This window comes from Xiphophorus hellerii, chromosome 11 (genome assembly GCF_003331165.1).
Source record: "Xiphophorus hellerii strain 12219 chromosome 11, Xiphophorus_hellerii-4.1, whole genome shotgun sequence".
Taxonomy (NCBI): Eukaryota; Metazoa; Chordata; class Actinopteri; order Cyprinodontiformes; family Poeciliidae; genus Xiphophorus; species Xiphophorus hellerii.
The window spans coordinates 363,804-390,703 of NC_045682.1; the positions used below are offsets into that span (position 1 = coordinate 363,804).

Genomic DNA, 26,900 nt, shown 5'->3' on the forward strand with positions numbered 1-26,900 from the left:
ATACCAAGGCCAAATATTTAGAACTTCTGACAAATATTTCAGGCATTGCCTCTTGCACACCAAAAATGCAAAGATTAATGGGAAAAAAAACTGTTAATTATTCAAAGTCTAGTTTGATCAACTTAGAAATTTTGGTACAAGTCACTGCAGTTTTTAACTAATTGTAGAAATGTACATATAAAACTGTTGTATAGTTTGTCAACATTTTCTTTTTACTGTGTAGCTAAATAATAGTATTAATAATATACAGTATGTTGTTTTGTTAAATATGAGACACCATATTTTAGTAAGCACAGATCTCAGAGATAGCAATGTTGGCTCCTGTGTGTCCAGCCCATTATCACTGTATGTTCAACAAAGCAGAGTCGCAAACGCAAGTAAAAATGTGAGCGAGGAACACCAAAGGGTGGCATCAAAGAGTGGTGGGCTTTTGCTCCTGTGAGACTCGATCCTACTGGATAAATATCGAATCCGAATAAAAAATACAACTTCAGAACTCTTAAAATATATTAGCCAACAATTACTGTAGTCCAAACAGATTGGTATAAAAAAGGTGTTCTTGAAGTGTCCTTTAAATACATTAACTGACAAGGAACAAAAATAGTAAGTTCTAGATACACATATCACACTATTCATCAGATGGGCTATTTTGGAAATTTGTCAAAGTCTAAGTTTAAATATTCGTCCTAAAAGGTCCTAAAAGATTGACATCCATATGGAAATTTGGTCGATCAAATCTAATGTATGCTATTACCTGCAAAAACATGGATTAATGAAGCTCTGTTGTCAACAATATTTTGACCTTCCTAAACCTGTATTCAAGTATTCAAATTTTAGATCCTGAGACATGGTTACGTCATTGTCTTTATGACATTAATTAATTTAACATGCATCTTTTAAAGACGATTCACTTACCTCTGCAAGCTGGAAGAGAGCTGACTGTCTGTATGGTTTTCCTTCATGGGTGCCTGACAAGGAAGACTGAACACACCATGACATAATCAGTTCTCCATCGTGTTACTTCCTGGTATTATACAATAATTCTGTTTGATTCTAACAGACTGAATAACATACATCTAGACTTCAGCTTTTAGCTTTTCATTGTTAAGCAATGAAATTAGCTGGCTCTTGATGAAACCAAACTGTTTAAGCTGTCAATTAAAACGTGCTTAAAAGATGAAAAACATAACTGAAATAATTTATATTTCAATATTACTAGTCACTTTTTAAAAGTGCACATATTTAATCTGAAGCTTTCAGTAAAATAGTAAATGGCCTGGATTTTTATAGTGTTTTATCAAGTCCAGAAAAACCTCACAGCGCTTCACACTACATTCAGTCATTCACACACATTCACACTCTGATGGTGGCAAGCTATTAGATTGTAGCCACATATGTAATTCTGTCAAATCCATAATTTGACAGTGTAAAAGGTGTACACTGAGTAGAAAGACACAAACAATGGTCTTCTCACTGTCCATAGTTTCTATCAGTTCACTAATTAGCATCAGACCAAACTTTACCTGTTTTAGCTTAGTTAGAATTACCAAAATTATTTATTTTTACTACATGCCAGAAAACTTGGGTAGAACATTTTTAGAATATTTTTGCAACTTTCCTCAAATTCAATAGTTTATATACATTTGGTCAGTATCAGGGATAACTTCTTTTGGGTTTCCTTCCACAAACTTCTCACTAGAGGTGTGCCGTTCGATCGGCCGAATTTCCGTGAAAAAGTGTATGATCAGTGATCACCGATCACTGTCTCTTGCTGCCAATCATCAAAACTGATCACATTTATCTCACCTCGCAGCTTGCATGTGCTTCTAATCTCCTCTTTTCTTCACATTGCGCAAGCGCGCGGCAACAAATCCTGTCTTGTGGAACTTTAACACTCTGAGAGTGAATGGGGATGTTTGCATGTTGCGGCGGAAAATTACCTCGGGGGTGAAGCACATCAAAATGCATCAACACAATAAATTTAATATGGCATTTAAAAAACTTGACGGAGTTTGGCTACATCGAGGCTCAATGCAGGAAAAAAGGACATCCAGAGCGGCCAGGTAGCAGGTAAAGCAGCACACAACTACCAAAACTCACCCGGAAGAGCATGACGGTCAGAAAGCTAAACAAATAACCTGAAAAATAATTTGTGCTCGAGCTAGCGGTGTAAGACGCTGGTTGTGCTCTTGCTCTTGGACCGCCGCTACGAGCTACTGGTAGTAATATTTTACAGATGTAGAGCCGCTCAACCTCCACCAGACTGAACTCTCACACCGAACAGCTGCCTAAAGCTGTAACTTAAAAAGAAAAAAAGATTTTAGATATGTATTAAAATATGTCTATTATGTCTAAATTAGGTGAATTTATTGCCAGATAATTTTGCCAATTTGCCAGACAATATAGTATCATTTATACCTAATGCGAAAAATTACCAGCCATTCCAGGTGATCAGAAGTGATCAGTGATCGGCAGAGGTCGGCCTCATGGATGATCGGTATCGGAATCATCAGCAAAAAAACCTGATCGGAGCATCCCTACTTCTCACAATAGTTTGCTGGAGTTCTGGTCCATTTCTCCTGACAGAACTGGTGTAACTCAGTCGGGTTTGTAGGCTGCCTCACAAACCCGACTGAGTTTGTGAGGTGGAAGTTGTGGGAGAAGTCTTTCCAGAACTTCTCCATAGGAACAGGATCAGGACTTTGTGAAGGCCACACCAAAACACTGTCCTTAGGCCACTTTGTAATCACTTTGGCTGTAAGCTTAGGGTCTTTGTCCATTTGGAATACCAATTTGAGCTCAAGGGTTTTTTTGCTGGTTTTTGTCTTAACATGTTGCTTCATAATGTTTTAAATAATGTTCCTTCCTCATGATGCTACCTATATTATGAAGCTAAATAACACCACAGCTGCCACCCCATACTTCACAGTTAGGATGGTACAAGATTCCCCGTTCTCCCTCAAAATGTAACAATGATCAGTAAGGCAAAACAGTTCCCATTTTGTTTCATCAGATCACAGGACATATCTCCAGAAATTAAGATCTTTGTCCCTGTGTGTATCTGCAAACAGTGATCTAGCTTTTTATGTTTCTTTTGATGTGAAGTTTCTTCCTTGCTGGTTGACTTTACAGTCCATGTTCGCCCATGTATGATGGCTCTGACTTACTAGCTTCAGAGAGCATCTCCACAAGGCTTTTGTCCTGGGGTCAGTCTGCACATTTTGGACCAAAATGTGAATATTTGAGACACAGAACCCATCCCCTTCCTGAGCATTATGATGGTTGGACATCATGTCTACAGTTGCATAACATTGTTTTAACAGATGATTCTCTGAATTCCTGATGTCTTGGCTGATTTCTATTGACTTTCCCACCATGTCAAACATGAAAAAAGTATCTTCCAGGTGTAGCCTTAAAATACATCCTCAAATGTAAGTCCAATTAACTCAAATGTTTTAGTTAACCTATCAGAAGTTTGTGGAAGGAAGCCCAAAAAGCTTAACACTAGTCATAAATTTTAAAACGTATGACTTGGGTGACTTAGATACTGACCAAATGTATGTAAACTTTTGAATTCAAGGAAGTTACAAAAAAATATGTTCTCGCTGATTTGTAGAATGCAAATTTGAAGATGAAATCAGAAATAGAAGGGGAAACAAGTTATACAACTATGTCTGTGAAGGGGTAAACAATAAAAGCAATCTGGTATATTGATGAGCACAGTGGCTCCAAAATAAGTCTGAATTCATGTGGAAATGTCATGGTGAATGTTCTGAAGCTTAAAAAACTATCACAAACTTATTGTTTAGTTTAAGTTTGTCTGTGTGTGAGATGGGAGTGTCCCCTAGCAAGGTCAATGATGAAATATTCTACACACCAATATAGGTCATGGTACAATTTCTCATGATCTTAACAGACAGATATTTGCCCAGTTTGGAGTCCTTTAAAGACCTGAAATCATGGGGTCTGAGATTCACTGTGGAATTGCAGGTATAGCGCATTATTTAATTGGATTCCCATATCCAATTTTTACAACATGGGAAATTCCTGTTTACAATTACAGGGATGTGTAACAATGTGGATGTTTCCATCAGAGACATGAACTTAAATGATAAACACTTCTGCATCAGTTGCTTTGTAAATAAACTTTTTTTTCCTTTTCTTTATTCAACCTGCATTTTATTAAGTAAAATGTTTGAGGCCTCCTGATCATGTCTCCTGATTCCGAAATATCAGAAAAGACAAAAAAACATTGTGCAGAACTGACATTTTGTTCTAAATTTTAAATTAAAGCTACAGAATACTTATGCTATAAGTGCATTTAGGATTGTTCACTAACCTAGCTTAGGGAAGCATTTACTCTGCCAACAAACATCAGTTTGCTGTATGTGTTTTCCTTAAATCATTTAAAATGACAGTCTAAAAACATTTTTTTTATCTTACGAGTATTACTATTTCAGCCACAAGGTGGCGACAAAGTATTTCCATCAAAAATATGACTCTAAAAACTCAATCATTAGTTATAACAATACCTGCCTCTCGCCTGAAACGTTCGCTGGAAATGGGCACCAGCACACCTCCTGACCCCACTAGGGATAAGGGTGTACAGATGGATGGATGGATGGATGGATGGATGGATGGATGGATGGATGGATGGATGGATGGATGGGTGGGTGGGTGGATGGATGGATGGGTGGGTGGGTGGGTGGGTGGATGGATGGATGGATGGATATAACAATACTGATAGACTGTACGTAATGTATTCCTACCTCTTCCACCAGGGAAAGCCCTGTCTTCATCCTGCTGTCAATAATATCAGGCACTCTGTTGGGAATTGTCTGAGACAACATCTACAGAAGGTATATGAACAAAAATTGGTTAGCTTTATGGTAAGTTATAAGTTCTAAAAAGATAATATCTTGGGTTTGTTCAATTACCATTTAAAGCAATTCCGGTAAGTTAAGGAAACGCTAATCACATTGTTAAAATTTCAGATAAAAAAACAATATTTACAGTTATTAGTGTGAGCAACAATCTATCTTATTTAATGAATTATTTTAAAGGCCTTTTAGCACTGCAAATACTATATTCGCTTTTCCACAGGCAATTTGCACACTAACCGGTTTGGTAGTGAGCTTTTCCATTTTATGGTCTGTTCCTCTTTATTATGGGGGGATGTGAGCGTGCAGCAGCTGTGTTCAACTCTGCTGATGTTTGATGGACTAGAATAAGCCCAGATATTTAATTTTGTCTTATAGCAATTTATTGCTGATCCAAACATAATGATGAAGGCCCACATCATATGATTATTTCGCTATGCATGTAAATATAATTGGATTTACGCAATACAGTCAAAAGATTAATAGCCATGCATAAATTTTATTATTCTTATTTTTAAAACCAAATTAAAATAAAATTCACATCACAAGTTAATATAATGTAGTTGAGGTCTTGTGCAAAATTCTGTTCCCCTGTGAAATTCTGTTCCCGTGTCGGGAACGCGCATTGCAGCCAGAGAGGCGGATCTGGCCATTTTCCTGACTCTTCTGATCAATTTCTCGGTAAAACAACTCATATAATCAAGTCAAGGTTGTAACTTTCAGTGTAATCGGCAGCTAACAAAACTGTAAAATAAATAAATAAATGAGGTCTTGTGTGGAGGTCTTCTTACACTGTTTTGTGTTGTTTTAAATGGCGAAGAGAATCTGTCTTTTTCCAACTTGTCACTTAGGCCTGACAAATAAGTCAGACACACGTAGTTTGTATTTATAGTTTTTCATTGCTGATATAATAGGATGGAAGCTGGCTGTAAGCAGGGCACAAAAAATTAAGACTTCCTTAAAAAATGAGTGTAGGCTTTCTCTAAAATCCCGTTGTAATGTAAAATATGACAGATTACTGGATAAAAGAAATTTCTAGTTGTTAATTTTGGGTGGCTCAATCATACTATCACACAAAACAACCATTGAGATTTTGAAAAGATTTGCTCTCTATTTGCCAAAGTTATGAGGGGGGAACCAAATATTTCAGCTGCCTGAAATAATCTGTTTCCCCTACATAACATGGGAACAAATTAATTTACCAGCAAGTCTTTACCTGTGCTTATTCCTCTCTTGATGAACAATAAATCTTGTAAATATGGTAACATTGGTTTTTTTATATGACAAAGTTATGAGGGGGGAGCCTCTCCTGGCTGCAGTGTGCGCTCCCGAACAGATTTTCACAGGGGAACAGAATTTCGCACAAGACCTGCACGAGCCACACCGGATTTGCTCATGGAAAACGAATCTGGCCGAGGCCACCGAGACCTTAGAGGCGGGCTAGTGGAAAAGCGTCTTTTCTGGAACCCCGAGAGCTTCGTTTCCATTCGGGTCGGCTGGAAAGGCCTGGTTTAAAGAAAGCTGTGGATTGGTTCATGGGCTGTGGGGGCGGGTGAAGAGGTCTTTCAGATTCTTCAGATTGAGAGATCTTTTAGATCTCTCAATCAAAGTTTTAGTTAGATTTTCTCAATGTCCGTCATTTTGACTAACAGCATCAATACTGGTCAATCTAATTTTATCCATCAAATTTTAAATAATAATAATGACATATTCAATTGAACTTAATTTCTTTTCGGATTAATTAATATTCATCATATTTACATCATAAAAACACAAACCTAAAAAGTCATAAAAATACCATTGTCACCAATTTGAGAAACCAGTAACAAATATTACATTTTGATGAGTACCATCATCAAAATGATCAATACACAGATATCAGATGTGTTGGTCAATGTTCTATTTATTATGGTTCAAAAGCAACTCTAAACAGGTGGGGGTTTAGCCTTGATTTAAAGCAGTGGTTCAGAAAGTGTGGGGCACGTCCCCTAAATGGGGCGCCGTTCCATTGTAGAGGGGGCGCAGGAAGCAGAATGGATGAATGAAAAAAAAAAAACTGTTACACAAAAGTGTTTCACTGTAAAGATGGTTTGCAGTGTGTTTTGTTACAACCTGAAGTGTGAAATAAACTTCAGTGGAATTTGAAAACAAAATATGTGTATAGGTTTCTGTCTGGGTGAATAATGTGTGTGCCCAGTTGATTTTTTTTTTTCTTGTTTTTTTTGGGGGGGGGTGCGGGGGGGTACTGTAATCCATACGGGGGCCCAGAAAATCTTTGGGAACCACTGATTTAAAGGAATTCAGTGTTTCAGCAGTTTTGCAGTTTTCTGGAAATTTGTTCCAGATTTATAGTACATAGAAGTTGAAATTTATACCCTTTTCTATCTACAACTCTATAACTCTTATGAAGCAGCTGAGATTGTTGTTAATGTGCTATACTGTATAAATAAACTTTGAAAAACTTTGAACTAAACGACACAATCATGCATTAAGAAATAAATGTCATTCTTTTTCACACTAGTTAAAGTCCATTCAGTTTTGAAAGTTACCATTCCACCAGACAATTTACTATCAAACTATCATTTTCAGAATAATAGATATTGTTTTCTATTTATTACGCAATTCTGAATAATGTAACAAATGCCATTTCTATTGCAGAAAGGAGCAGAAGGAATTATGGGACTTAGAATAAAAAACAAACCTCTTTAGTTTCCTCTGAAAAGGAGCTTCCTTTAATGGCTATGTCAGGTAATGTAGATTTAGTGCTGGGAGAGATCTAGAAAATAAAACATTTCTAGGGTTAGGCAGATAATAGAAAAGAACCGTCAAACTTTTAGAAACACAATCTAAAATCGAAAGCATATTTGTAAATGAAGAACCTCAAAAACTCAGTTTTTAGACAACTCCAGTGACAGTTTTTGCCTCAAAAGATGTTTAGAGGACCCTACCTCCCTGTTTGTGAGGGCGTGTTCACCAGCTAACAGCAGCATGCTCAGGCCTCCCATCTTTGTGGGGTCTTAAAATGAATGGCACAAGTTAGAAAAGTAATTTAATTCTTCATCATCTTACTACTATGCTATTAAACCCACCTGCCATGGCAAAGTTCAACTGGTGCAAACTGTCGTTTTTGGGCACATTTTTGGCAGTAGAGTCCTTGGATGAGTTGCAGGAGAAGGACCACACCTTTTTGCGAGGACAGCTGACATGCTGATAGGAAGAGCTCTTGAGTGGCTTGCTTGTAGTGGGACACCACTTATAGCCTGGGTTTGCCTTCATAAAGGCATCTTTATACTAGAAGAACAAAATAAAAAGAAGTGATCTTGTTGAAAACAAAATCTGTATTACTGTAGCCATGTTTCAATCAATCAAAATGAAAGCACTTGTTTTCATTTTTCTGATTTGTATTTGGTGAAAAGTAGAAAAAACACAAATAGTTCTTTTTACACTGCATATTTATCCACTACCTTCTGTGGGTCTAAAAGAGTTGATGAGTATGTCCATTACCATTACTGTTCACACCCTTTTTCTTTTTTTTCTTCTGCACTGAGGAGTTATGCATTGGGGGTATTTGTGAACGGTCAAAACGTTCAAGAAACGAGGATCAAACCTTAGAGTCTCATAATATATTTTGTATATGTGTTGTGACATTGCCCTAGACATTGTGACATTTCAGGGCTAGGTCTTTTCATAATCATACTGGTTTTTGTGTGAAGCAATATGGTAAGCATTAAAACAATTTGGATAGGGAGAAGAGGGATTTGGAGAACTGAATATATAGCGGTCTCTTTTTGAAACCAGCTTTGTTTCGTTGTAATAATCTTTTACGTTCACTTTACTTGTTATTTATGCCCTTTTTTCCATTGTGTCATGTTTTCTTTAATGTCCTCTTTGTCAAGTTCTTATTATGTCTTCAGTAAATAGAGTACTGACCAACATCACTTTGGTGGACTGGAATGTCTGGGGACTAAGTCATCCTGAGAAACCCAACAAAATATTGTCTCATCATTATAAGTTTAAAAGTCACACTTTTTATCTACAGGAAACCAATTTGATGAATGCGTCTAGAATCCTCAGAGCATGCAATATTTTCACTCAGTTTGCACTCACAAGGTGAACAATTTAATAGGCCAGTCAATTCACTGTTTATCGTCCTAACTGGGATAATATGGATTTCCTTAGCAATCGTTTCTCCGTTTTACCAGATCACAGAGTCACACAGTTTAATCCTGACTGTAGAACTGAATTTGAGTTCAGTGAATCAATACGTTTAAGACATATGGAATAACGGATCCCTTAATATTTACATATCTGTCATCCAACCTATTTTCATTTTTCTCCTCAGTACACCCAATATGTTCAAGAACAGACTATTTTTAATTTACCAAAAAATGTTGCCTATGGTTACCCAAGTAAACTATCACAGCATAGTAATCTGGATCCTTCTCTGATAATTCTGGACTTCAGCTTCCCAGGAAATGTCTTCCACCTTTTCATAGTGGTTTACTGAGTTCATTAATACACAAATAGATATTTTTATTGAACTGAAATAAGTTCAATCTGAAATAAGTAATATTATCTGAAATAAGTAATATTTATGATATTAATGCTAGGTTTAAGAAGTCTTATGAAAATCTGTGTGCTTCTGAAGCTTGTGATTCAGCCCTAGTGGAAGCAATTTTCAGTAATTTAGTTATGCACATTCTAGATGACACAGATAAATATAAATTGAAGAACAATACTACTCTATCAGAATTAAATTAGGCCATCAACAATTTTTAATCTGTTAAAGTTAGCCCAGATGGGTTTCCCACTGAGTTTTGTGAGCCATTTGAACCTAAATTAGTCCCTTTACTATTAAAAGTCTTCAGGAAGGTTTTAGACAAGTGGCCTGACCTACAACTATGACACAACTAGCTATTTCAATGCTACTCAGAAAATCTAAATTTTTTCTGAGTGTCAAAATCATCACAGAAAGATCACTCAAACTCAAAACACAAAAATAACGTTCATCTTTCTCTCTATTAGAACGGTTTAAGGATTTTGATGTTGGATCAACAGAAATAAATGGGGTGCATTTACTTCCTGCCCTCCATCTGCATTGGGTGATGTCAGTGCTACGTCATCTGAAACCCAGCAATAGAGCGAACCTCCCAACAAACCCTCATGTCAGTTATAATGGTGAAGGTACTGATGCTCACAGCGATACTCAAGATATGTGTGCCCCTTTTCCAGTCTGGCTCTAATGGTCCCGGCTCGAGTTTACTCAGCTGGCTCTGCGAGTGTTTCCACCGGCCTTTGTTCGAGGCTGGCCCTGCTTTTTAGGTCCCTGCTTCGGAGCTCGTGAGTGATGCAAGCTTCGCTCCTGTTCACTGATTGGCCATGGATGTGGTCAGACGTAACAGAGAAGAAAAACAAATGGCCGCAAAATTTCAAACTGCCTGCAACACGGAAGTGATGGAAGCTACAAGCAAGCAGTGGAACAATGAGATGCCGACTTTTCTTTGCATCGGACTTCAATATTCAGTGGTAGCTTAATGGAGCAGTGAGGAACGAGTCGTTTTTGTCAACGTAGCGGAGAGAATGAAAAGCCTCGGTTAGCCGCTTTGGAGCCTGATGCAGCCCCACGGTGAACACCGACTCATGCAGAACCCTGCTGCTGCTCTCCAGCCAGGTGAGCAGTTTGTAGATAAATTTGTCTGGTTTTTACTATATTTTATGTTGCCTGCATACAGTCATGGAAAACATTTGAAACACAAAGTCTGCTGTATTTATATTGCTCAAACACAACATACGCATTTTCTGAAGATCCTCAGTTGCGCATTCCTTGGGATCGGAGTGAGCTGTTTATAACTGTCAATACTGTGCAGCATGTTGCCCTTCATTTGTTTTTTATGTTTTATGTTTGTGTGAATCTAAATGCTACGACTGTTTGTCATTTTGCTGTTGCACCGGAGTTTCCCCCGTTAAGAGATAATAAAACATATTATGATATACAGTATATATGATATCGTATTATTCTAAAATGGCTACATATCAGTTCTCTAACTGAACGATTACAAACTATTTATTTTACAGGACATAAAAATTAACAATAAACCTGAAGAAAACTAGAGTGGCATTTTATCCATGGCTGTATGTCTGCATAGGTCTAAAACTTACAAGTAATTATGTTTTGTCTTAAATTTAGATGACTTTCCAGTTATTTATAAGAGTGTAGGAATGGTACAAAATATTTTACAAGGTAACATGTCTGTTTTAAATCATTTCTATGTAACTTCCACATTAATAACTCTGTTATTTGTCTACATTTATGTGCTATAAGCTATAACATCTGATTACTTTTCCCAGGGAATAGAAGAGGAGGAACATGGCTGACATGATGGTGCTGACATGAACTGTCAGAACAACGACTGAATGTCCTATAGGAGGAAGCAGCTACCAGCACTGAGATGGCAGAGCTCCATGTCGGAGACAAAAGACAAGACAAAAGAAGAAAAGTAAAAGCTGTTGAGCTCTCATTGAACAAAGTCTCTTTTTTTATACTCACTCCACACATTATTGTACAAACAGTAGTTTGAATGGCATCAAGGTCCTAATACAATCCTCCCAAAAATGTGAGCAGCTTTAGACAGAGTGAAAATAACATTATATATGTATTTCATTGACATTTAACATTGTAGATTACCAAGAAGGCAACCAAAAGTGAACATACGTTATTATCAGGGTTGCTATTAACAAGACCCCAAATACAAGTCATGTTTGTTAATTTCTACTTTGTACAACATCATTCTATCCACTCACTGTTTAGCTGTCTTCTTGGAAAATCTTCAATATAAGAAAGTGAGAAAATGTGTCCAAAACCTGTAACCTTGATTAGTGAAGATTGAGTTTAAACTTTCAAGCCCCCGATCAATTCTTAGTGACCAAAATGTGAAAACATGGAAGGTTTGAATAAAACTAGAACCAGTCAGATTAGAAGGAATACAGCTTTATTTGTTTTTAGTATAACTTGAACATCAGATGAATCATAATTAAAGTATTGAGAAGTTAAAAACAACAGATTGTTGTTGTTGTGACTCTGTAAGAACATCAGCCACATTTCTTTTTAAATTAGAAATGTTTCATCGTTTCATTGAGCTCATCTGATTCCTGCTCCAGAAAGGTGAAGGTCTCTGGACATCCTGAAGGTAAACACCGGCAGGCAGTCAGGAAGACGGACACTGATGAGACATCCTACAACTCAGAGGCTGCAGGAAGAACCACACTGATGATCAGAGGCGGAAGTTTACCAACATCTAAAAACACATTGGAATATATTATGAATGTGTGGCACCAACATGCAATTCTGACACTATTAAGGTATATTAGGCACTATATTACAAGTTTTATAGTTGGAATACAAAAATCATTGTTAGCTTACCTTGCATTGTCTGAGCCACCTGTTTTCCTCCCGCTGAAAAGGAGTAGATCAGCTATCCTCACCACAATCGCAGTATTCCTCCCACTGTGCATTTTCTTGAAATCTCAGAAAAATCACAATCAGGCTGTAAAAAAATAGCTCAGTTTTCTCTTCTTCTTTTGTCTCAGAAAAACAACAACTCGCGTTCGGTCCCATAGTAATGAAGCACAGCACATGGTGCCTGGAGAGGGGGGCTATACACCACACCGCCAGGAGGCATCAACCTGCTGTAGATCGAGCCGGGCCTGTGGAAATGTGTTCACTCTGAAGTAGAGCCGAGCCGGTTGAAAAGAGGCATTGATGAGCCATTTTTGCCTTACCAGCCAACATTAAGAGTGTAGTATGTAACATTTATTAAAAATATATGTTTGTAAAAACTATCTACATGTTGTGACAGCTATGCTATGTGACAGATAATCTGTGAAAAGACTGATTTCCTAGACCTCCCCCATGTGCTGCTGTTGCTGTCTGAAGAAATACACCATTCCCACCAAAACCAACCAAACAGAGCCATTAGGAGGGTCTTAGCACTGTCAATCAAACTCATGTTCTCCTTGCTAAATGTCCTAATGGTGGACGAACAACTTACCGTTACAGAAAAAAGTTTATCTGTAGTCATCAGTACTCATGCTAAGTAGCCTGAGCATTCATAACAGGTTATGCTAGCTGCAGTGTAGCATAGAGAAGGGGGGTGAGAGGGGCTGAGGGAAAGGGTTAAGCAATGTCACACAAGATTGTGATTGATATCACAAAGACCCTCCTCCTGGCTCTGATTGGTTGTTTCTAGATAGCACTGACAGCAGGCAGAAGAGCTCAGTTTTTTCACAGATAACCTGCCTCATGTCATACTGTCTTGACATAGTCACAGTGTCAACAAATATGTAAAATACATACATACATACATACATACATACATACATACAGTACATCCACACCCACACCCACCCCCACACACATACCCCCACACAACATGCCCACACACACGCACCCCTACATACAGTACAGACCAAAAGTTTGGACACACCTTTTAATTCAATGAGTTTCCTTTATTTTCATAACTATTGACATTGTAGATTCACACTGAAGGCATCAAAACTATGAATAACACATGTGGAAATATGCACTAAACAAAAAAGTGTAAAACAACTGAAAATACCCCTTATATTCTAGTTTCTTCAAGGTAGCAACCTTTTGCTGCGATTACTGCTTTGCAAACACTCTGCATTTTCTTGATGAGCTTCAAGAGGTAGTCACCTGAAATGGTTTTCACTTCATAGGTGTGCCCTGTCAGGTTAATAAGTGGGATTTCTTGCCTTATAAATAGTCATGAAAATAAAGAAAACCCATTGAATTAGAAAGGTGTGTCTAAACTTTTGGTCTGTACTGTACATACTTATATTAATAAACGTTACTGTTTGCAACTTTAGGCAAAGAATATAGGTTAAAAAAAATATGGACAAGTTGCACATTGGGTCAAGTTATCTGTGGTTTCCCACAAAACCAAGCACAAGGGTCAGACTTTAAGAGATTTCAAATAAGGAGCACCAATGAAGCAATAATCTTAGGTGGATGTACAACTAATCCATCAATCTTTGACGACTAAACATGATCGTGGAAAAGGGTCTCCTAATCACATGTACTGTATGTACCTTCACCTGCTTATTCTAATCATCATTTAGGTTTACACCTCAAGGTCCTTCTGTCATTCTTGAAGAAGCTGAACTACTGCACTCTTATGCTGCTGCTTTTGGTGGCACTCTCACAACGACATCCTGATTTCAGGTGCATCTGCACCAGAACCTTCCTTAAGTTTTATTCAACCATCACCTCCTCCTTTGTTCAATATCGCTTCCAACTTTATCACAAGCCTAAAACCTTCCAGAGGTAAAACTGTGGTCCCAACCATCAACCATATGATTTCTACAAATCATATAATCTTATTCCTGTAGAAAAACCTCAACTGCTGAAAATACCAGCCTTCTCATCCACATGTCAATAGACACTATGGCACATACCAGAAGATTGTACCTGAGAAATCTGGAGAGATTTATATTCAAATCTAGAGTGAAAAAAACATACAGAATTTGGGTTTCCGTACAGTGATTGACAGACTGAACGATTCAACCTGAAGTTGGAGGCTGCATCGTTGTGTGTAACAGATTCCAAAAGATTTACAACAGGGAGTAAACGTTTACACTGGACAGAATATGCTCATAACTTCCATGTTTTGCCTGGCACTAGTTTGTCTACCCGTGAGGTTCACCAAGGTTAAAAAGAGCCTCAATTTGTCTCTGTAATGAAGAAAGCTTCTGTGAGCGCTGTCATCCATAATCTCTACTGACTTTATGAGCTTGAGAGAAAGCGGCTCAGTAGCGAGGGGCTACTGAGTCTTTTATTATTATTATTATTATTATTATTATTATTATCATCATCATTATTGGTCTCAAAAATGACTCAGGTTAAATTGTATGCATGTAAAGCAGAGCTTAATGTAACTTTTCTACACCAGTATAGTAACGTAATGTAAGGATGCATTACCTCCTTGGCCATATCAGTGTATTTCTGCTTCTCCTTGGGCTCCAGCACAGCCCACCAGTCAGCCAATATTTTTGTGGCCCCACGGTTGTCAAGACGAGGATGTTCCTGTCGCACCAGAGAACGGTGCCGCTTGCAAAAGAGGAGGAAAGCATTCATAGGCCGACGTGCCCGGTGTTCATTAGAGTCTTCTTCAGCTTCCTCTGTTGTGCTTACATTATGCACTTGGGAGTCCTGATCTTCACTGCACAGCCCTGCCTATTAAGAATAAATTCATAAACTGCAATGTAGAGTCCGCTTCTGGTGGTGAATGTACATATCATTATTTAGGGTCAGGCTGGAGAAAAAAACCCCCTGCATCACTGAAGCTACTAACCTTCCCCAGCTCCTCCTCATCTTCTTCTTCCTCTTCCTCAGAGAACTCTGAAGCCTTCTTGGAAAGAAGAGGGTGCCACTGCAGGCATTTACGTTTAGGTCTTTTGCCAGTGACCTCCTCAACAGGCTGTGCCTTACCTCTTCCTCCACTCTTCATGGTACTACTGCACCTAAAGAAAAAGCAAAACAATTAACATCAGAAACACTGTCTGTACATACTATACGTAGAAAAAATCCCATCAACTTTTAATAACATGCAACACTGAAGCTGAAGTAGCAACTGCTATATAAATTACTGGAAGAGTACCGTGCATAACACGGTGGGACCATTAAAGATTTTCAAGCAGGTCGCAAAAAACTTGGGCATCTAAAATACAACGACTCTTATTTTAGCTGTAGCTACAATTTTAGCTGTAGCTACAATTTTAGCTGTAGCTACAATTTTAGCTGTAGCTACAGCCTCCAACTTCACTAAAAATAGTATTTTTAGTCCCAACTGTCCAGCTGTTACAACATGCCTCAACCTTCTTCACTAAGCATATTGATAGAGAAAAAAAGAGAAAGTTGGATAGGTGGTCAACTTTTTACCCAAATATAACAACAGAAATTCTTCGTAACTTTTTGATTCTAATCACTGACAAATGAGAAATGTTGTTCTGAAATGGAGAATCTACAAACAGGTTCATCAGCAGGTTATTTTGGATCTTTGAACATGTGCTTAAGTATGAAAAGCAAAATACAATAAGCTATTTTTCAAACAGTCATTCACAAATGGTCAGTGATTATATACTACTGGTCAAAAATTAGGATGCAACTGTAAGTTTATGTTCACAATGTTTTTCTAGAAAACCTGAGTTCTCTAAATTTTGGGCTGAATGCATTTGGGAGTATGATCAGACTTTACTGTCATTGATATGTATGATTTCCAGAGTTTACATTTACACTTAAGTGACCAGACAATTGCTGAATTGAAAAGAAGCGCTTAGTTTCAGAAGTTACAACTATAAATGAGTTTGCGTACTGTGTATATTATGCTGTTGTTAAAGGCAAAAATATCTTATTTTGAAGATATCAAAATCTAAGCAAGAGAAATCCAAATACCTAATAATTAGACTCTTTATATAAAAATCATGTCTACATATAAACATGAGATCAATGAAATTATGATTGTTTTGTACATTTTGGATCTTTTTTCCTGAAAATGCCTAATCATTAAAAAGTACATTGCAAATCTGAAACTGAACAGCTGGCATTATGAAACATAGCAGAGGAATAGCAACTTTTTATATAATTGACATAGAATGTGAATTATTAGAGTTGCATGTGAGTCACTAGGAGCCTTTGATGACACCCTGAGTATGAGAAGAAAACCTTAAACAAACTTTAACTGGTATGAAAAAGTTTGGATTTGTTCTGAATTTTCCCATCCGACTGCTTTCCATATACATTCATTGCTCATTAAATAATTAAGCATTGTATTCTGCTTGAATCACTTTAAATATTTACATGACAAACTAAAATGAATACAGCCAATGGTGTGACTATGTGTTGCTGTTCTGCAAATGTGATAAAAAAAAAAATAAAACAGAACAAAACACACAATGCAGGTGATTTGTAGCTGTCGCTATGTACTCGTCCAGGAGGAGTGAATGCTGCCAGTCAAATACTCTATGCAATCTGCTGGGTTTCCTTCGACAGAAAACCATTTAAATTCATTTGAATAATAAAGAAATCTTGATGCCCTGTTTTAGATGTGGGATCAATTGGACTGATATTGCTCAGGAAGGAGATGGGTTCTGTATTCCAGAGATGAATGTCTTTTGGTCCAAAATGTGCAAATTAACACCAGAACAAAAGCCAAAAACCTAGTGGAGATGCTGTCTGAAGCTGTTAAGACAGAGTTACTATCCACAGTCAAACTGTTCTTTACCTACATGGATTGAAAAGCCACTCAGCAAGGAAGAAATCTTTACTTTGAAAGATCTATAAAATATAAATTGCAGTTTGCAGATCCACACAAGGACATTTTTGGAGACTTTTCCTATTTCCAACTAAAGTGGAGCTGTTACAGTTAGAGGAATAATGGGGGATCCTTGTACCATCGTATATGTTAAGTATGGGGGTGGCAGCATCATGTTGTGGGGTTGTTTTCTTATAGGAGGAACTGGTACTTAGGCCTGTCGCAATAAACAATGAATCAATTAATTGTACGATAAATTAAAACTATCAACCTCATTTTAATTATTGGCTTTATCGTCTCTTCCGGCCTTTTTCTCTTTCAGTTGATGACACTGAATGAAAAAAGGCTCAACTCCGGTGCTCTTCACTGACTCCTCCCTTCCCATTTCCTTAGTATAATGGCCAGCGCACACTATACGATCTTAGAGTTGTCGGCTGATTGACGGCCCATTTTCAAAACCTGAGAGACCACACATTAGCCGACACAAATCCTAGGTATAACGGTTCGATCATGCCGTCCAACAATGGGCACAAAATAATGGCTACAAGTTCAGTTAACTAATTTTAAAGCCAGGCATTAATCAAGAAAGTGGACAACAAAGTGTTTTGGGATGGCCACCACAAAACCATGGAGAAGTTGCAAGTAAATATGAAAAGGTGGGTGTAAGTTAAGCGGCCTACAACCCTGACTGAGTTATGACAGTTCTGTCAGGAGGAATGGACCAGAACTCCAGTAAACTGAGAAGCTTTGTGGAAGGAAAACCCAAAAGATTTGACCCAATTCATCCAGTTTAAAAGACAATTATCCCTGACACTGAGCAAATGTATGTAAACGTCCAAATTATATTGGTAATAATTTTGGTTATTCTAAGATAAAACAGGGAAAGTTCAGACAGTGAGAAAAAATGTGTCTTTTTATTTGGTGTATTTACATGTCTGGTTTCAACTGTACATGGCATTGTTCTCTGTTCCCACTCCATTTGAAAGTACTCTAGTTGAGAGGATACTTAAGAACTTTACGTTTTGAACAGTCAGAAAGCCAGAGTTCCTAGAGAAACCCATGCATGTCCTCTGGGAGAACATGAGAACTCCACATAGAATTGATAACAACTGCTCCCTCTTGCAGTCTGGCAAACAACATACAAGTAAAAAAAAAAAAAAAAGAATAATATTAATAATAAGCAACATGAAGTAAAATGTTTGTATTTCTCACTGTGTTTGACTGCATTCTGGACAGCATGGCACAAATGAAATTCAAACTCCATCAATGAATGATTAAAAACTATCTTATGGATGCAGAGTGAAAACAGGAATACTTACTGAAGAAAAAATTATGGAAATGCTGAATGAATGATGAGGACAAAGCTGGCACAGCCCGTCATACAAAGATGATGACCTATAAAATACAAGACAGCGATCTCAGTCATGCATTACACCGTCATCTCTACAGTCGCTCTGCATAGCGACAGCTTTCTTGAAGGAAAGACGAGTTCAAAGTTACTTCACTGAAACATTATTGGAATGCATCGAAAATCCGTAGCAGCCCTGAAGTAGGATGAGACATTTTGGGTGGATCATCTGTACAGCTGAACCACTCATGTGGCCAAAGGAAAACATGAAGGCCAAATCCCCGTGACCGCCGAATGCGTTTAAAGCAACGCAAACCAAACGGGTCCAAATCGAGGTGGCGCAGCTGCAGGAACCTTTAGCTTTACTTGTTCGTCAGGTCCGACTGATGACGGTCGGACTGAACTATTTTTACTCTAAAAGTCCTGTCCTGCTGTGTCTCACGCGCAGCAACGGCGTATCTTATGAGAGATTACAGTCGTAAGAAGATCCAATGGCGTACAACCTGTATTCCTGCCTCTAAACACAGATTGTTTTAATCTCCGTGCAAAATGTCGATCTATGACGAGACAGACGAGCAGAATCAGAGTCCATCTTGCTGTTGGTTGGAGGAGAACCCCCCACCCCGCCCTCCGCCAACTACAGAAGAGAGGGTTTATACTCCTGTCAAACTCCCCGATGATAATGTCACCCGTATTCCCTGCCACAGCGTAAAAACATCCAGAAAAGCCGGATTAAATCAAGCTTTTCCTTACCAACCTCATACATTTGTGAGCAATGTTTAGCTGGGCAGCAGCTGTGTTACAGGGCATAAAGTAGCTAGTTAGCCTGCTAGCTCTGGCTCCTGCTAAGTGGACATGTCATGTTTTAGAGTGCAGCGCTTCCTAACGTCCAGTAACCCCATTCGTTAAAAACAAGAACGGAATCAGTGATTAAACTGCTATGAAAAGCCTTGACAGGGTTTTAGCAACTGTTCTTTTGAATGCGGCTGGGCTGAGGCTGTGATGCGGATAGGAAGGGGAGGAAGGGGGAGGGAGGAGAGTCCTAGCACCTTAGTTGCTTTTGGCATTTTATCACGGCTTATCTAAGGCTAGACACACATTGTAGCTACGCTGCAACAGTAACACAAAAATGCTCGACCTAACGCTGCCTTCCAGCAGGATGTCTATGGAAGAGACAGCATAATAACAAGGATAACCCAGCAGGCGGACATCATGTCCAAAGCAGCGATAGTAACAATTTCTCACAAAGCTGAGAGGCGGACTGGGTTTTCAGAGTCCGCTGACAGAACAAGTTCCCTGTGAGGAACTCATGGCCATACCTGAAGTACTGCTGTCAGGAACCAGCCGGAGCTTCTCATCATCGGTCCTGTTCACATTTTTAACTTATTAACACATGACAACACTTCAGCACTTGCTGTACTGAGAGTAGTTCCGTTAAGCTTAACAAATCCAGTCACAAAAAAGCAGGAAGCTAAAGAGATGTATATCAAAATAAAAGGGCTATCTCCAACATTTCCTATTTCCACCAAACTGAAACATCAAAACATGAACAAAATGTGGGTAAAAAAGCGATTTCAAAATGTTTAAAAGTTCGTATAGCTCTGGAACATGGTTAAATACACGGACATCCTCTTGAAAAGGAGAATGCCCTTTGAAGTTCTAAATGGACTCTTTAAAAAATGACTTTAAGCTGACAATATCTAACCTGTATTATTTTAGCATCTTCATTTTGAATTAAATTCATTTCAATTTATTCAAATATGGAGTAGATTCGCAATGAACACCGTCACATAGTACAACATAAACAAATCCACTTTATTTTCAGAAATATAATGAATGAAGTCAATCCAGTCACACATACAGATTCCAGTCAGTTACAATTATTTTATCCTAATTCTAACACAATGTTGTCAAGTTCAGTTTATTATCTGTAAAACTTTTTTCTGTCAAGAGAAGATCAAGTGATTGCATCAAGTATGGTCATCTATCTACCTCAGCATGCATTAGGTGACAGTAAACTGTTGATTGCATCAAGTCATTGACTTTGTGGCAATCCTTACTGCTTGTGATGACATGTGAAACAAAAACTTTCTTTTAACAATAAGCCCCTATTAGTTTTCAAGCTAATTAACATTTCAGAAGCTAGAAAAAAGCTGATTACTGCATTATTAATTCAACACAGATAAAAAGAAATGTAATTACGATACATGCAAACACTTTATAAGAACACATTTGCAATAGATGCAAATAGACCCATTCTTGTCTACTCAGATTATTGAGTTGACAACAGTTTCATTTGCTTTTGTTTATCCACCTGATTTCTGAGAACTGGCCACAAAGTCTCAGTGACGTTAAGGTCCTCAGGTTAAAAAGTAATAATCTTTGAAGTACTTTTTCTTGTAACACAGAGATCCATAGTAGTGGAAAATCCTTAGATCATTACCAAACTGTACCCAAAGTTTTGAAAAAAGTTTCTCAGGGATGCGTAGAGCCTACCTTTTATTCATAATATTGTTCTGAGGAGTAGTTGGACTGGATGGCAGAGTCTCACACACTTGACTTGACATTAATCTCAAATAATACATCATCTTTTTCCCCACGTTTTCAGACTAGTTCTTCTTGATACAGGAGTTTAAACCAAAACTGTATAGCCCACCTTACTTTTTGTTCAGCTACACTCAAACCTACTTGTTGTGAGAGATGACAAAATTCTGCATTGGTGTATGCAATTGTATCTACTACTCCACCTAATTTCAGAGTAGCTGTTTAATTCTATATTGGTTTTTGAAATTGACTTCAAAATACTATTGTTCTTAAATCCCTGTGTGGTCTTGCACCATCATATCTATCTAATGGCACAGACAGTTATGATGGCGTAGGATCATAAGGATCTTTTATCCTACTACTTTCTACTCCCAGAGCTTGACTGGTGACAGAAAGAGGAATGGCTTTCAGGGACAACCACATCCTAGTTTGTGAAATGCTCTTCCTCAAAATATTAGACAGGCCTCTTCATTATCTTCTTTAAATTAAAAGTTAAAACTTACTTGTATAATAGGGCTTTTAAAATATGACTTTTTAATATATTTGTATTTCATTTTGTCTTACAATGTTATGTATTTTAATTGATTCGGTATACTTTTTGTCATTTATGAAGTTGTTTTAATGTATTTTTTAATGAGAAGTACTTAGTAACATTTTTTTCTTAAGTGCATATAAATAAAGTATTACTATTCTTAAAATTAAAAACAAATAAATAATATTTCTATGAAAATACAACATGGAAGTTGGTTTTCTGACAGTACTATATGGAATGCTTATTTAAAATCTAAGACCTTTATTGAAACATGTAAACCGGATGTGACCCTCACTGCTGTGTGTTGCTTGTACAGGGAGCACGGAAACGGAGCTTTTCAAAGATGAACACTGTTATCCGCTAAGATGACACATTTAACGAGTTACAGCACACAGAATAGCATCGTCTGAAGTGGATTCTGTCTAGAAATGCACTTGTTCAGTCATATCGTGCAGCTAAAGTTACTTTCGGTTTTCCACAAGCAAGGAGAAAATGTTGAAGTGAGCTCTCCCCTCCCCCGGCTGAAAGTGCTCCTAACCAGACTGGACTGGCCTCCAACCACATCCCTGACTTAACTTTAGATCTTAGCCTTCTAACACTGACAATCGTTACCGAAACGCCAAAGGTACCCCCTGAAAAACCTCGGAACGAATGGTTGCAGTTCCTATCTGACTGATAACTTACTCCAAGCTTCCTGGCTGTTTAACGCTTGCAGCCACAGAGATAGTAGAGTGTTGCAGAGAGGCACGTTTGAACCATTTGTGCAACAGTACTTACCTGTCACAATTCACTCGATAAGGCCAGAAGTTCCAACAAAGCTCTAAAGATTAGAAAATTATCATCAACAGTTTTACTGTACACAGTAAGAAAACCCAACCCAACCATGCAACGTTGCATGTGATTGGACACTCGTGTTGATAGACAGGTTGACTGAGCCAATGGAAAGCTTCGTTAAATTGCCATAATTGCATTTTTGTTCAGCAGTCTTGGTTCAGGCCCAGCAAAGGTAGTTTCTAATGAAAAACATCGTCTGTCAACAGTACTGATCATTTCATCAGCAATACTCCTTTTATCTTTACTGTGCAACTTCAATTGTGCATGTGTTTCACAGACACTGCTGATACTGTCGCTGAACTATTTGAGGTTTGCTGGAGTCCTCAGGGGGTCTGTTCCATCAAATCTAGGATTTTATTCTCGTCCTGGATTCTTTTATCCATTAAGAGATTCACGACAGTAGTGAGTTTTCGTAGAGATTCCCCATTGAGTGAAATCTGGTCTTCGCCAGACCAATTTAACAACTGCTTTCAGCATGTTTGCACCGTTCACACACAAATCACATTGATAAAAACAACCGTTTTCTAAATTGATGTAAAACACTTTCTCTTTATTTGCAGCTAGCTAGCCAGCCATATGGATTTCACATTTTATTGGTTATTTAACTCAAACAATATTCAAATTGTTTGAACAATAAACAAACAATGCAAAAGAAATGCAATGAATTTTTTACAGCTTTTATAATTTTACAATTTAAAAGATTTTACAATGAAATATTTTTACAACAAGGTGACAGTCATGTCACACTGACACCTAGATTGCTGCTTACAGAGATGTTAGGCATGCTAAATATTTAGTACTAGATTATTACAGTTGTTGGGAAGTTCTCAAGGTGTTTCAAATGAATCATTCAAATCATGTATCAATCAGTACTATTTTTTCAGTGAACATAGAAGCTATGAATATATACCTGAAAATGGAACCTCATCCGTTACCTCCTCTTCATGAATAGTAAGCTGTATACAGCAAATTTGGAAATTGAATTCAACTCTTAGGGAGTTGAATTAACACTTTGAAAGTTTATATATTGCTCCACTCTTAATTGTGTTAAAATAACACTTTTGAAAGTGTTATTTGTGATAGAGTTGAATCAACACTCTCAGTAGTTGAAATTTAACACACATCAGTGTTGACTTACCTAACACTAGTGTGTAGTGTCAAAGGTTAACACTATGAATGTGTTCATTTAACACAGAAGTGTTATGAAATTTAAAATATTACTGGTAGGCTGTGCTGTGGTGGCACAGAGGTTAAGCGCAACCCACATATGGAGGCCTTAGTCCTCAACGCGGCTGTTGAAGATTTGCTTCCTAACCTGGTGACCCTTGCCACATGTTTCCTCCGTTCTCTCATTACCCATTTTCCTGTCAATTCACTAACAAATAAAGGCCACTAAAGCCAATATAACCTTTAAAAATAATACTACTAGGCGTGCTGTGGTGGCGTAGGGGATAGCGCGACCCACATTTGGAGGCCTTGAGTCCTCGACGCAGCCGTCGCGAGTTCGATTCCCGGGCCCGGCGACATTTGCCGCATGTCTTCCCCCTTTCCAGTGAGCCTGCTTTCATATAAAGAACACTAGAACCCACAAAAGACCCCGTGGAGGGGTAAAAATAAATAAATAAATAAAAATAATACTACTGGCAGTCAATAATCCCCAAATTCACTTTAAAAAACATTAGATGCCACTTGAATTTACAAAAACCCCAACACAAGTTGCAGTTTGAATCTACGTACTTGTATTTCAAAACAAGAACAACATTAAACAGCATTGACAGCAATATACATCAAAGGTCATACAGTACAGCAATTTGCTATGTTTTCTTTCCCACATATCTCAGGAAACAGCTTGCCAGAGGGACTGTAAATTGGAAAAACATAAAACAAATCCTCTTATTGATACAGTATGCATTTAAATGATCATCATAATAAAGAGTGTCCACTCTGCCAGGCAAAATAAAACCTCAAGTGTCGTGCAAAATTCCTGGCTTTCCCCGCCGACTCTGCTGCCACTGTCACTGTAGGCTCATGCTTTTCCAGCCCAGAGCCGAAAGAAACAAATGCTTTTTTCCCCATCTTCTGGCTTCCTTTCTTTGTCCCAGTCACGATTCCTCTTGCTCAATGGAAGTCTTCATAAGACCGACAAAAGAAAGAGGTTGTTTCTGGGCAGACATAAGTTAGCTTAGGATAAACAATTTGAATATTGTTTGAGTGTCTATTTCACAGCAGGTTTTTTTTTTTTTGCAGGATTTAATCCTTCAAACTGTTTGGATATAAACATGCTGCTAGCCCATGGCACAAACAGTGTTTTATAAAGTTATACGCTAACAACGTATAATTATGCAACTTGAGCTTGCCCCATTTACCTGAGCTTTTTTATCCTCTGTTTTCAATTACTTACTTAAAGTAGTCCTTAAAGCATGCTAAATGTCAGTTTTCTCAAAAACTAAATGGTAGCTCCGCAGGGTGTCTGGGCTGTCCCCTAGAGATAGGGTGAGAAGCTCGGTCATCCGGAAGGAACTCAGTTTAGAGCCGCTGCTACTTAATGTCGAGAGGAGCTAGTTGAGGTGGCTCGGGCATCTGGCTAGGATGCCTACTGGACGACTCTCTGCTGAGGTGTTCTGCACACTTCCCACCGGGAAGAGACCCCGGGGGAGACCCAGAACACGCTGGAGGGACTATGTTTCTTGGCTGGCCTGGGAATGCTTTGGGATTCCCCTGAAAGAGCTGCCTCAAATGGCTGGGGAGAGGGCAGTCTGAGCCTGCCTTCTTAGACTGTTACCCCCCGACCCCCATTCGAACCGACCCCGAATAAGCGGAAGAAGATGGATGGATAAATGGTAGTTAAAACTAAATGGCAGCTGAATCAACTATTATTGATTCAGATGTTCAACAAGAACAGTTTTCTCTGTTCTTGCTGTGGTCAGTCTAATTGCTGGTGCTCATAAACAATTAATTTTAATTTATTGTGCTTTAAAGTACATGTCAGACTTGAAAGATATTGTTAAAATCATCAAAAGCTTGGACTAAAGGCTTTGTAGACTTGTGTGAAGGGAACCTCCTCCTGATCAATGCAGGGAAAAACAAGGAGTGGGTGACACAGACAGATACCAGTGAACATCCAGGGAGTGGACATTGAGACTATAGACTGTAATAAGTACCTGTTCACTTGAGCAATACACTGGACTTGGCTCACAACACTGATGCTCCTTACAGGACTGAGCAGAGCAGACTCCATCTCCTGAGGAGGCAGAGGCAGCGTGCGCCTGATAACCTTCTTTGACTCTGTAATAGCATCAGTCATCTTCGATGGTGTGGTCTCTGTTGGAGCAGCAGCTTATCTACAGCTGAGACGATACCATTAGTCAAGCTAATCAGGAAAGCCAGTTCTGTGCTAGGATGCTTTCTCAACCCAGTGCAGGTGGTGGCGACAGTTGGACTCTAGCTAAAATAACATTACTGATGGACAATGCCACTCCATGCATGAAGCTGTTGCTGAACAGAAGAGCTACTTCAGTGACAGACTGCTGCATTCTAAATGTGTAAAGGGGCATTATAGACACTGTTAGACTTTATAACCATCACCGATCCCTAAAAACTCAATAAATGTTTAAATCCTGGCTGGCATTTGTACTGTAAGTTGCACAGTTTTACTCATTTACACAACTTTGCCAGTATTTGCACATTTTGTTTTCACAAATTGTAAATAGACTGTTGTTTTAATGCACAAATAAACATGGAACATTTTGCTGATTTCTTTGGGAATTATCCCACTCACTTGCAAATTCCTTAGATGAAATAATGTTATTTTTGGTAACTCCACAGTATTTTGGGTTGTAATTTTTCTTCTTAATGTTCAGTATTTTATTCTTAATTTTGTTTTTATATACATGTCTGGTTCACACCAGGATGCTTAGGGTTAGCATCCTGGTGATATATATATATATATATATATATATACACACACACCTTCTGTCATGCCTGGTTCACACCAGGCATTTTCTTTTAGAAATTATTAGTTTTGTAATTGTCTAAGGATTTTGCTTGTTTTTTGTTTTTTTTCTTAAGGTAACAGTAGCGCACAAGATGACCTGTAATTTCATGCACCTATGCAGCTTTTCTCCTCTAGATGGAGCCAGTGTTCTGTCTTCTCTCAGTGCCTTCTGCTTTGGAGGTCCAAGGGCTCAAAGTTAAAAAAAAAAGGACACATTAAACAAGATCTTGAAACACAGTACAACAACGTCGCAACAACCCATATAATGAAGAATCTAATATTTAATCGGATCATACTATACATTCAAGATTTAATTAGGAAGTTTACTTTGTAAAAGTTTAAAGAACTATCTTGATAGCTTGATTGTTGTGTTACCATGGCTACAATATGGTCTAATGTTTCTGTTTGACATGGGTTTGTGTTGGGTAAATTGTATTAT

The 26,900-nt window shown here is 38.1% G+C and overlaps 1 protein-coding gene and 1 long non-coding RNA gene across 5 annotated transcripts in view; one reads left to right on the top strand and one right to left on the bottom strand.

Moving 5' to 3' along the window:
• bbx (BBX high mobility group box domain containing) overlaps positions 1–22,516 on the bottom strand; it is a 32,350-nt gene extending 9,834 nt beyond the window's left edge. Inside the window, exons 1-9 of one of the 4 annotated variants that reach the window (XM_032575882.1) lie at positions 22,411–22,516; positions 18,529–18,604; positions 15,251–15,419; positions 14,878–15,132; positions 7,970–8,171; positions 7,829–7,896; positions 7,582–7,656; positions 4,770–4,850; positions 916–981 (exon numbers count right to left, since the gene is read on the bottom strand). In XM_032575882.1, coding sequence (XP_032431773.1) covers positions 916–981; positions 4,770–4,850; positions 7,582–7,656; positions 7,829–7,896; positions 7,970–8,171; positions 14,878–15,132; positions 15,251–15,406 — 903 coding nt within the window. In that variant the 5' untranslated portion in view covers positions 15,407–15,419; positions 18,529–18,604; positions 22,411–22,516. Of the gene's footprint in view, positions 1–915; positions 982–4,769; positions 4,851–7,581; positions 7,657–7,828; positions 7,897–7,969; positions 8,172–14,877; positions 15,133–15,250; positions 15,420–18,528; positions 18,605–19,060; positions 19,086–19,876; positions 20,008–22,410 lie in introns of those variants that run through there. The other 3 variants (XM_032575881.1, XM_032575883.1, XM_032575884.1) reach the window with 3 other exon arrangements.
• LOC116728100 (uncharacterized) lies at positions 8,216–11,261 on the top strand. The gene is made up of 2 exons (XR_004340945.1): positions 8,216–10,551; positions 11,229–11,261. It is a non-coding gene; the product is annotated as an uncharacterized LOC116728100 (long non-coding RNA).
• Positions 22,517–26,900: the final 4,384 nt, after the last annotated feature.